Source organism: Solanum stenotomum, chromosome 2, assembly GCF_019186545.1.
Source record: "Solanum stenotomum isolate F172 chromosome 2, ASM1918654v1, whole genome shotgun sequence".
In the NCBI taxonomy this organism is placed as follows: domain Eukaryota; kingdom Viridiplantae; phylum Streptophyta; class Magnoliopsida; order Solanales; family Solanaceae; genus Solanum; species Solanum stenotomum.
The window spans coordinates 74592434-74604351 of record NC_064283.1 but is presented as its reverse complement, the minus strand read 5'-3'; the positions used below and the strand labels follow the sequence as shown (position 1 = coordinate 74604351).

The 11918-nt window shown below is 37.7% G+C and overlaps 1 protein-coding gene and 1 pseudogene across 1 annotated transcript; one reads left to right on the top strand and one right to left on the bottom strand.

The window, feature by feature from the left end:
* The first annotated feature begins 1422 nt into the window (after window positions 1-1422).
* LOC125856307 (uncharacterized) lies at window positions 1423-9281 on the top strand (annotated as a pseudogene).
* A 621-nt stretch (window positions 9282-9902) lies between these two features.
* On the bottom strand, window positions 9903-10979 carry LOC125856306 (uncharacterized). Its single transcript, XM_049535819.1, has 2 exons — window positions 10694-10979; window positions 9903-10387 (listed from the first exon to the last, which is right to left on the bottom strand). The coding sequence occupies exons 1-2, from the start codon at window positions 10977-10979 to the stop codon at window positions 9903-9905; spliced, it is 771 nt and encodes a 256-aa protein (XP_049391776.1).
* Between the last annotated feature and the right edge of the window lie 939 nt (window positions 10980-11918).

Here is an 11918-nt window from a genome sequence, read left to right as displayed (position 1 = left end):
TACCTAATTTATTTATTTATTTATATATAGGTTATTAATATTTTCCTTAGTCTGTTTATGGTCTCCTAAGTACCATTTAATGCTTTCCTAGAAGTACTAAATTTGTTCCTAGTTAGGTTACTTTATTTCCTTTCTAGAGTAGGATTCCTTGTAGTTGTCTTTTTAGGGTTCCTTGGACATTTTTTCCCCTTCTCCTATATATAGGAGTCCTTTTCATTCATTAAAGACAATTTAGATTGATATTCATAATATTTGAGAGAGTTCTTTGAACCTTTGTGACTTGTTCTTTGAGAATTTATCTTTAAACCTTTACTAGTTTCATAATTTAAGGTATAAAGTAACTTCTTCTTGTGATATCTTTGGTTTCTTTTTGGAATTCTTTAGAAGGTGATTAGTTTCTACATACTAATTATTGTCTTTAGTTACTCATAAAGTGGTCAAGATCCGAATCTATCGTTTTGATTCGTTTTCTCAAGTAAAGGCGTTAGATTTCTTCCATAAATCTATACGTTGTTACTTGGATCTTTTCAAGGCCTTAGAACATCTAATCCTTGGAAATTCGTGCATCTTTCCTTCGAATATCCATATCTTTAGTTAGTTTTTATTGTTTCTTTTCTTTGTGCTTCCGCATTCTAATATTCAATTCTCTATTTGTGATCTCCCTTAACCTTGCTGTTATCAAGTGGTATCAGAGCGGTTCTAGCAAGATTCTGTTCTTGGTAAATCTTGGGATTTCTTCTTAGAGCAGAAAAAAAAAAAAAACTGTAGCGTGAACAGTAGCGTTGTAAAAAAAAATAAATTTACAATAGCGTGAACAGAAAAAAAAGAAAAAAGTTATAACTTGCTCTCTAAGAAATCTGATTACTTTTCCTCCAAGAAATTTGATTACTTGATACCCAAGAAAGTTTATTACTTGCTATTCAAGAAATCTTATTACTTGCGCTCCAAGTTTTGCATTAATTTGTTTCCAAGCAAAAAAGTAGCATGAAGAGGGGATTCTAGATCTTTAATAATAAGAGGAATTTTTTTTTTCTTGTTCTTATAATTCTAAAATAAATTCCTTTTTATTCGTGTTGTGTTTCAACTAGATCCTACTTGCTCTTTACTTCCTTGTTGTACCCCAAGATTCCATACTTTATTACTACAAACTTGATACACGTTTTGGTTTAATTATATATCTACAAAGTATTCTCGTTCAAAGGTTATTTTGAGTGGAAAAGAAAGACAAGTGTGGGTGAGTTTAAAGAGGGTAAAAGCCATATTAAAAGTGTGATACTTGATCATTTATTCTTTTTTTAAATGTCTAATTCAGGTGGTGATGAGGAAAGGGCTCGTTTAGAAGCCGAGGTCAAAGGAAGGAACGACTTCTTCCTTCAAACTATGCACCAACAATTTGAGAGATGGACCCTTCAATTTCAATAGATGAGGGATATGATTATCGAGCAGAATGACACCATAGCTGCAATTAGGAGGGAGAATAATGTTGTACCCCCAAATAATGTTAGACCCCAAGTTAGAAGGAATGTACCCCATATCCCTTTTGTAAATCCTGAATATGATAATGATGATTTTGATGTTGAATTTAATCTAGAAAGAAGAGATAGGAGGGGACAAAGAGGTAGAGTAGAAGATGATAATATAAATAGTATAAAGATGAAGATGCCATCTTTCAAGGGGACAAGGGATCCAGACTTGTACCTTGATTGGGAGAGACGAGTTGAAGCCATCTTTGATTGCCATAACTACTCTGAGGGTAAGAAAGTTAAACTTGCTGTTGTTGAGTTTTCTGATTATGCTGCTTCTTGGTGGAAAAAGCTTGCTAGGGACAGATTGCAAGAGGAGCTACCACCTATTGCTACGTGGGCAGAGATGAAGAGGGTAATGAGGAAGCGATTTATTCCATCATACTTCCAAAGAGATCTACAATCTCGCCTTCAACGCTTGAAGCAAGGCTCCATGTCGGTGGATGAGTACTTCAAAAGCATGGATATGGCTATGATCCAAGCTAACTGCATGGAGGAAGAAGAGGCTACAATAGCTAGATTTTTAAATGGTTTAAATACAGAAATAGCTAATGTAGTAGAGATACAACAATATGTAACTTTAGATGAGTTAGTTGATTTGTCTGTAAAAGTTGAAAAACAAATTGAGAAAAAGCAGCAAAATAACTCATGGAGAAGTCGACCAAACACTATCTCTAAGAAGCCATGGTCAACTCAAGAGGGGAAAGCTCCTTCCAAACCTCAAGATGATAGAGGTAAAGGTAAGGTTGAGGAGGGAGGTAAAACCTTTAATCCTAAATCTTCTAAACCTTCAAGTTCTATTCAATGTCACAAATGTCATGGACTGGGGCATATGATGCATGAATGTCCAAGTAGAAGAAACATCCTTTTTAGAGAGAATGGAGAATATGAGAGTGAAAAAAGTGAGAGGGAAGAAGAAGAGGGAGAAGGTGTAAGTGAGGAAGATGATTTGGGACTGCCTAATGATGGTATAATTGGGGTGGTTAGGAGAATTATGACTATCAATTTGGGTAGTGTTGATGAAGAGCAGAGAGAGAATTTGTTTCATACTAGGTGTGGGATAAAAGGGAAGACTTATTCTATGATTATTGATGGGGGAAGTTGTGCAAATGTGGTGAGTTCATAGGTGGATAAACTAGGAATTGCATGCATGAAGCACTCTAACCCATATATGCTCCAATGGTTGAATGAATGTGGAGAAGTAAAAGTAAACAAACAATGCATGATTTCATTCAATGTTGGTAGGTATGAAGATGAGATTCTTTGTGATGTAGTTCCAATGCAAGCATGTCATGTTTTACTTGGCCGACCTTGGCAGTATGATAGGGATACTACTCATCATGGGAGAAAGAATAGGTATAGTCTTCTGCATAATGGTAAGAAGTATACTCTTGCACCATTATCTCCTTCAAAGGTGTTTGAAGATCAAAAACGATTGAGGGAAACAATGGGAAAACAAAAGGGAGAGGTAAAAAGTGAGCTTGAGGGAAAAGAAAAAGGCCAAGAGATAGAAAAAAAGAGAGATGGCCGAGAGAGAGAAAGAGAGGACAGAGTTCTAAGTAAAGAGGTAAAAGAGGGTGTGAGTAAAAAAATAAAATGTTTTGGTGAGAGGAAAGAGGCTAAGGAAAAGAAAAATGAGAGCCTTTATATAAAAGCCAAAGAGTGTTTGAATTCTAGAGAGAGGGGCTGCCCATAATACTACTTACTTACAAAGAAGTATTGATTAATTTTGAACAACTAACTCCTTCTTTGCCAAATAGTGTTTCTTCTCTTTTGCAGAATTTTGAAGATGTTTTTCCTAATGTCACTCCAAAGGGATTGCCACCTTTGAGAGGGATTGAGCACCAAATAGACTTTGTGCCTGAGTCTCAACTTCCTAATAGGCTTGCCTATAGGAGCATTCCTGAAGAGACCAAAGAATTACAAAGGCAAGTTGAAGAATTGCTTGAAAAGGGATTTGTTCGAGAGAGTATGAGCCCATTCTCTGTTCCAGTCCAATTGGTCCCCAAAAAGGATGGAACATGGAGGATGTTTGTAGATTGTCGAGCCATCAACAAGATAACGGTAAAGTATCGCCATCCTATCCCTCGTCTTGATGACATGTTGGACCAACTGTATGGTTCCAAAATCTTTTCTAAAATTGATCTAAAGAGTGGTTACCATCAGATTCGTATGAATCCTGGAGATGAATGGAAAACTGCTTTTAAGACCAAATATGGACTTTATGAGTGGTTAGGTATGCCCTTTGGCTTGACTAATGTACCAAGCACTTTTATGAGACTAATGAATCATGTTTTTAAAGATTTCCATGGAAAATATATTGTGGTGTATTTTGATGACATCTTGATCTTTTCTCAAAATCTGGATGAACACCTAGAGCACTTAAAACAAGTTTTTGATGTTCTTAGAAATCAACGCTTATTTGCTAATCTCAAAAAGTGTACTTTCTGTGTGGATCGTGTGGTTTTCTTAGGTTTTCTGGTCAGTTCTAAGGGAGTTGAAGTAGATGATGAGAAAATCAAGGCAATAAAAGAATGGCCTAAACCTAATAGTGTAACTGAAGTTAGGAGTTTTCATGGACTTGCTAGTTTTTATAGGAGGTTTGTGCGAGACTTTAGCACCATTGCTGCTCCTTTAACTGAAGTTATAAAAAAAGATAAGGTTTTTACATGGGAAAAGGAACAAGATGATGCATTTAATTTGCTGAAGGATAAATTGTGTTCTGCTCCTCTTTTGCAATTTCCTGATTTTTCTAAGTCTTTTGAAGTTGAGTGTGATGCCTCTTGTAAGGGCATAGATGTAGTTTTGATGCAAGACTCCAAGCCAATTGCCTACTTTAGTGAAAAGCTAAGTGGAGCAACATTGAACTACTCAACTTATGATAAGGAGCTATATGCCTTGGTAAGGGCGTTAGCTACATGGCAGCACTACTTGTGGCCTCGAGAATTTGTGGTCAAGACTGATCATGAGTCATTAAAATACTTGAAGAGCCAAGGTAAACTTAGTCGTAGGCATGCTAAATGGGTAGAGTTTATTGAATCTTTTCCTTATGTAATTACTTACAAACAAGGAAAGGAGAATGTGGTTGCTGATGCACTCTCTAGAAGGTATATTTTGATCTCTACTCTTTCTGATTTTGGTGAGATTTTTGCTGAATGTAAGTTAGGTCCTTTTGAGAAATTTAATCTTCAAGATGAATTTCTATTCAAGGAAAATAAATTATGTGTTCCTGACTGCTTGTTGCGTGAACTATTCGTTAGGGAAGCACATTGTGGAGGGCTAATGGGACATTTTGGTGTACCCAAAACACTGGAAATACTTTCTGAACATTTCTATTGGCCTAGCATGAGAAAGGATGTTGAAAAAGTGTGTTCTTATTGTCTTGAATGTAAACAGGCTAAGTCTAGAACATTGCCGCATGGTCTTTATACTCCTTTACCTGTTTCTAATTCCCCTTGGATTGATATTTCTATGGATTTCATATTGGGGTTGCCAAGGACTAAGTATGGTAAGGATAGTATATTTGTGGTAGTAGATAGATTTTCTAAAATGGCTCGTTTTATCCCATGTAAAAAGACTAATGATGCATCTCACGTAGCTTACTTATTTGTAAAAGAAGTGGTTAAATTGCATGTAATACCTAGAACTATTGTTAGTGATAGGGATGCCAAGTTCTTAAGTCACTTTTGGAGAATTCTTTGGGGAAAGTTGGGAACTAAATTGCTATTTTCTACATCTTGTCATCCACAAATGGACGGGCAAACGGAAGTGGTTAATAGAACTTTAGGGAACATGTTGAGGGCTGTTTTGAAAAGAAAGTTGACTTCTTGGGAAGATTACTTACCTATTGTAGAATTTGCTTATAATAGGACCTTCCATTCTTCTACTGGTAAGACTCCTTTTGAAGTTGTATATGGATTCAAGCCCCTTACCCCCCTTGATTTATTGCCTTTGCCTACTAATGATTTTTCTAATCTTGATGGTAAGAAGAAGGCTGATATGATGAAGAAAATTCATGAACAAACAAGGCTTGCAATTGAAAAGAAGAACAAGGAAGTTGCATTGCGAAGGAATAAGGGCAGAAAATATGTTGTTTTTAAACCTGGTGACTTGGTTTGGGTGCATATGCGAAAGGAAAGATTTCCTTCCAAAAGAAAGACCAAACTAGATCCTAGAGGAAGTGGGCCATACAAAGTCCTTGAAAGGATTGGAGACAATGCTTATAAACTTGATCTTCCTGGTGAGTTCCAAGTTAGTGCTACTTTTAATGTTTCTGATCTTTCCCATTTTGATGCAGATTTGAATTCGAGGACGAATTCTCTTCAAGAAGAGGGGAATGATAGCATCCAAGGAAGCTCTACTCCATTGAAGGACAAGGATGACGCTTTAGAAACTCCAAGGAGGCCCATAACAAGATCTCAAACCAAGGAGTTCAATGATAAGCTCAATGGGCTTCAATCGCTGATCCAAAGGTTTCTTATTGGGGAAGAAGAGCTCAAGCCCAAGGGAGAGGAATTGTCCAAATGCTACAATTATTTGGTGGCCCAAATTCAAGCCCAAGATGAGGAATTTTAAGGTCCAATTTCGTGCAAAAAAGGTCAAGAAGAGTCCAAGAATCAGCCACAACAAGAGTTGCTTTCTGCCCAAGTTTTGAGAGAAGACTAGTCAAACTTTCCAAGATTGTCAAGATTCTTTTCCTAGTTGGGATTTACCTTATTTATTTATTTATATATAGGTTATTAATATTTTCCTTAGTCTATTTATGGTCTCCTAAGTACCATTTAATGCTTTCCTAGAAGTACTAAATTTGTTCCTAGTTAGATTACTTTATTTCCTTTCTAGAGTAGGATTCCTTGTAATTGTTTTTTTAGGGTTTGGCTTCTTGGACGTTTTCCCCTTCTCCTATATATAGGAGTCCTTTTTATTCATTAAAGACAATTTAGATTGATATTAATAATATTTGAGAGAGTTCTTTGAACCTTTGTGACTTGTTCTTTGAGAATTTATCTTTAAACCTTTACTAGTTTCATAGTTTAAGGTATAAAGTAACTTCTTCTTGTGATATCTTTGGTTTCTTTTTGGTATTCTTTAGAAGGTGATTAGTTTCTACATACAAATTATTGTCTTTAGTTACTCATAAAGCGGTCAAGATCCGAATCTATCGTTTTGATTCGTTTTCTCTAGTAAAGGCGTTAGATTTCTTCCATAAATCTATACGTTGTTGCTTGGATCTTTTCAAGGCCTTAGAACATCTAATCCTTGGAAATTCGTGGATATTTCCTTCGAATTTCCCATATCTTTAGTTAGCTTTTTTGGTTTCTTTTCTTTGTGCTTCCGCATTCTAATATTCAATTCTCTATTTGTGATCTCCCTTAACCTTGCTGTTATCACAAACCACCCCTCACTTGGTGGGACCTTTTAAACAAGTCAAACTTGAGTTTTATTTTCGCAGATTTCGTCGGAAAACAAGTTTGCGATGCGGACCAAACCTTTGGCCCATGGCGGAGCTAGTACACGACGCGGACATGCTCCCTCCATGAGCATTATCAAGCTACCTTGGCAACTTGTTTTGCCAATGTCACGCCTCAGATCTGATTAAGACGGACAGGCACCCGATATCTAAATGGCCCGGGAGAACCAACTTACAACCTGTACTTACCATACATTTAACTATGATAACTATGTAGCTATGACAAGCTTATATGCCCTGTAGTGATAAAAGACCGACATAGACAGGCCCAAAACTTATGTACAACACTTGGCCGTGGAGGCCACAATTGTTAAGAGACAAGACACAACCAAACTTTATACATTAGTCTACAAAGCCTCTACAAGATAGACAACCTTAGTTTAGCTCGGGACAAGGGGCCTTACCCTTAACTACCTTAGTTTAGGTCGGGACAAGGGGCCTTACCCTTAACTACTATACGGTAACAAAATAGATGCCAAAGACTCGATTAAGCCCTGATTCAACTTGGAGCTCACCAATAGCAGCTGAGTGCCCTGTGCTCCTACTGGGGAGGTCTACTAGCTGGAGTACCTGTGGCTGCAACATGAAATGCAGCGTTCCCCGAGAGGGACGTCAGTACGAAGAATGTACTGAATATGTAAGGCAATAACATATGTAAACAAGAGTTCAATTGAAATCAAGTATCAATATGTAACTGCATAGATTAGATTAAAGACCACCCTTGTTGCTGTTGTGGGATCATGTACATTATATTTTTTTCTGTAAATTTTCTTTACATTGCGATCTCTGTAAAGCATGTGATACAAATAACCAACTGATCAGTGGTAAAAGAGGATGACCCATGCTAGGCATTTTAACCCCTGAGATGCTGTCCTCAAATATATAAATTTGGGATCGACCCATGCTAGGCTTTCGCCCCTAGGCTGCCACCCTTATACACAAATTGGGATCGACCCATGCTAGGCTTTTGCCCCTGGGCTGCCACCCTTACACATACACCACTTCATATAGTTTCTTTAATCTTTGAGACTGTTATTTTAGTGGTCATAATTATTTTTGAGCATCAGAACTGTGGATCAGTAGTAGGAAACATGTGAATATGCACTTAGGGCAATAACAATAACACAAGATGGAAATGTGACACTAATGAATTACATAAGAGCTCAAATGACACAATAGACCTCATTTGATTGACAGGAGGAATCACAAAGCTACTGCTGAAATTACCCTTTTCGCAAACCAATACTTGGAAAAGTAAAGATGCACATATATTGAAGCAATTCGACACACTAAGGAGAGGGGAAATATTGTTAGCTGTGTTTGGGATTGTACGCTGCCACTATGTGTCTTTTACTTGAAAGAGCACTTAGGAAGCTCACTTGTTGGTAGTGACACAAGCAGAGTTCATGCCAAAGAATATAGAATCGAATAGCCTTACATACCTTGCTGTACCACTCAGATAGTACAACGAATTAACCTCCTTCCTTTCCGATTATTAATCTACAATGAAATAAGTAACACAACTAATATTAGTAGCTAACCAACAGATTGGGCTACTTGAACTTGGCAAACAGTAATCAGGCAGCAAACTCATACTTATCAAACCGATGGTATGCATTCCACCCCTTCTCCTTTAATAACGTCATATACAATACGACCTTTTAATAAGGTCCCCTGAAACTCCTCGGGCTTTATAACATATGCAAAACAGTATACAAAGGGGTTGCAGGCAGCAAGCTCATGCAACGCCCAATTAGATGGTACGTTACTGCATCCTTTACCGTTTTATCCTTTAACAAGTTCTCATGACTTCTGCACATGCCTCCTTATGTTACTATACACAAATCAGTTTCTAAACATCAGAATGTGGCAGTAGCAATATGAACTCACGGTTTCCGACCACTGTCCCTTGAGCATCCAACTAACATTACATTTAAAATGCTCAAATGGGCTAACAATTGAGTTAAAGGGGACTCCCCTCCATGGCTGTCCCAACATGCACAATCAACCAGAACATTCCCCAATCTCACACCATGTAAAAGGAACAATTCTCAGCTCATTAACACATACCAAATCCCCTAACCGATTCAAGCACAAAAGAGGGATGAAAAAATTAACATATGGCAGTAGCCTTACCTTAAGGTGAAATCAGTTCCTCCTCTTGAATTTCTTAAGATGGGAGATGTTACACCAACTTGTACTTGAAAAATAAAGGGTTTTCTCAGATTTTTAATGGTGAACTTGCAGGCCAGCACTTTGGAGCTTCTAGGGTTTCTTTTTGGGAGTAAATTGCTGTAGAACAAGTGAGAGATATATGAAATGAATTTCATTCTCTTAAGGGTCCTTTATGGACGTTTTTACATTAAGAAAAATGTAGAAATATCTAGTCCCTCACTTTAAGTAAGCAGGTACATCACTCCCTTAATTTCTGCCACAAGTTCTTTAAGTAGCTGCATCACCTAGTTGCCCTTTTCTTTTAAATTGCAGTCCACATATTTCCTAAGTAGGTGCATCACCTACTTACCACTTATTTAAGTAGGTCAGCAGTTAATCTACCATTAAGAACCTATGTCATCCTTTCTACGTAAGCTACACATGTACGTGAGTAACTTAATTACGTAAGATATCCGAATCAGTAGCTTAAGCAAGTAGGTTGATTACTATGACAAATTATACTTTACTTACTCTATTTAGCCTCAAGCCTCTTTCGAATATTGTCAAACCTATTTCAAACCCTCACTACTCACATAGAACTAGTATATGCAAAATATGGGACGTTACATCCTCCCCTCCTTAGGAACATTCGTCCTCGAATGTTTGCCTAATTATTCAGCTCCAATCAAGTTCAATCAAGCCTATGTTGAATTCTACTGTTAGCCACATATTACGCACAGACTTATACTTACTTGTTACTGTCTCAACTCAGCACTTTGACCCTTCTTCTCGGATTGAAATAAATGAGGATATTTGGACTTCATTGCTTCTTCCGCCTCCCATGTAACTTCTTCAACTTGTTGGTTTCTCCATAGTACTTTTACAGAAGCTACTTCTTTATTTCTTTGTTTCTTAACTTGTCGATCCAAAATTGCGATGGGTACTTCTTCGTAAGTGAGATCTTCTGTAACATGTACATCTTCCGTAGGAGTGATACGAGATGGGTCGCCTATGCATTTTCGAAGCATTGAGACATGAAATACTGGATGGACTGTTGAGAGCTCTTGAGGGAGGTCTAACTCATACGCGACTTGACTAACTCTTCGAATAATTTTATATGGCCCTATATAGCGCGGACTCAGCTTCCCCTTTTTACCAAATCTCATTACCCCTTTCATTGGGGATACCTTCAAAAATACCCAATCTCCTATGAAAAATTCCAGTCCTCTCCTTCTATTATCTGCATATGATTTATGTCGGCTTTGAGCTGTTGCTAATCGTTGTTGTATCACCTTAACTTTTTCCATAGCTTAATGAACAAGATCTGGCCCAAATAAGGCAGTTTCGCCCGCTTCAAACCGTCCGATCAGTGACCTGCACTTTCTCCCATATAACGCTTCATAAGGTGCCATTCTGATACTTGAATGGTAGTTGTTGTTGTAAGCAAACTCAATAAGCGGCAAATGATCATCCCAACTACCTTTGAAGTCCAATATACAAGCTCGCAACATATCCTCAAGTGTTTGGATTGTACGTTCTGCCTGACCATCCGTTTGAGGGTGAAAGGCTGTGCTTAAATTCACTTGCGTTCCCAAACTCTTCTGAAATGACTTCCAAAAGTTCGCGGTGAATTGAGCTCCTCTATCAGATATATTAGAGATTGGCACTCCATGTAGCCGAACTATCTCTTTAATATACAACTTTGCATACTCTTCAACTGTATAAGTAGTCTTGACCGGTAAGAAGTGTGCTGCTTTGGTGAGTCTATCAACAATCACCCGTATGGAATCAAACTTCTGAAATGAGCGAGGCAAACCAGTGACAAAATCCATATTAATCATATCCCACTTCTAAATTGGAAGTTCTATACGCTACATATAACCTCCAGGATTTTGGTGCGCTACTTTAACTTGTTGACAATTTGGACATTGAGCTACAAATTCTGCAATGCTCTTCTTCATGTTATCCCACCAATATACTTCTTTCAAGTCATGATACATTTTTGTTGATCCCGGATGGATAGAATATCTTGAATGATGTGCTTCCGTCATAATCCTCCTTCTTAGTCCATCTATGTTAGGTACACACAATCTGTTTTGGCATTGAAGTACTCCCTCTTCTGTAAGCTCAAATGCCTTTGTCATACCTTGTTGTACATTCTCCTCAAGCTATAATAGGATAGGATCCGTGTACTGCTTCTCTTTCACCTCCGCTACAAATGAGGATTCTGCAGTATTTTGCACAATAACTCCTTTATCTGGAGATTCAAGAAGGCGAACCCCTAAGCTAGCTAATTGACGTAGATCTTTAGTTATTTGCTACCTTCCTGTGGACTGCTCATAAGTGCTTGCCATCATTTTACGACTTAAAGCATCAGCTACAACATTTGCCTTCCCGGGATGATACAAGATATCAATGTCATAATCTTTTAATAACTCAAGCCACCTTCGTTGCCTCAAATTCAGATCCTTTTGCTTAAAGATGTATTGCAAACTCTTGTGATCAGTATATATATCAACGTGAACACCATACAAGTAGTGGCGCCATATCTTCAAAGCAAACACAACTGCTGCTAGCTCTAGATCATGGGTTGGATAGTTTTTCTCATGTGACCGCAACTGCCTTGAGGCATAAGCTATCACCTTACCATGCTGCATCAACACACATCCTAAGCCCACTCCCGATGCATCACAATACACTACGTACCCTTCCGTGCCTTCTGGAAGTACCAATACAGGTGTAGAAGTCAATTTATTCTTCAGTTCTTGGAA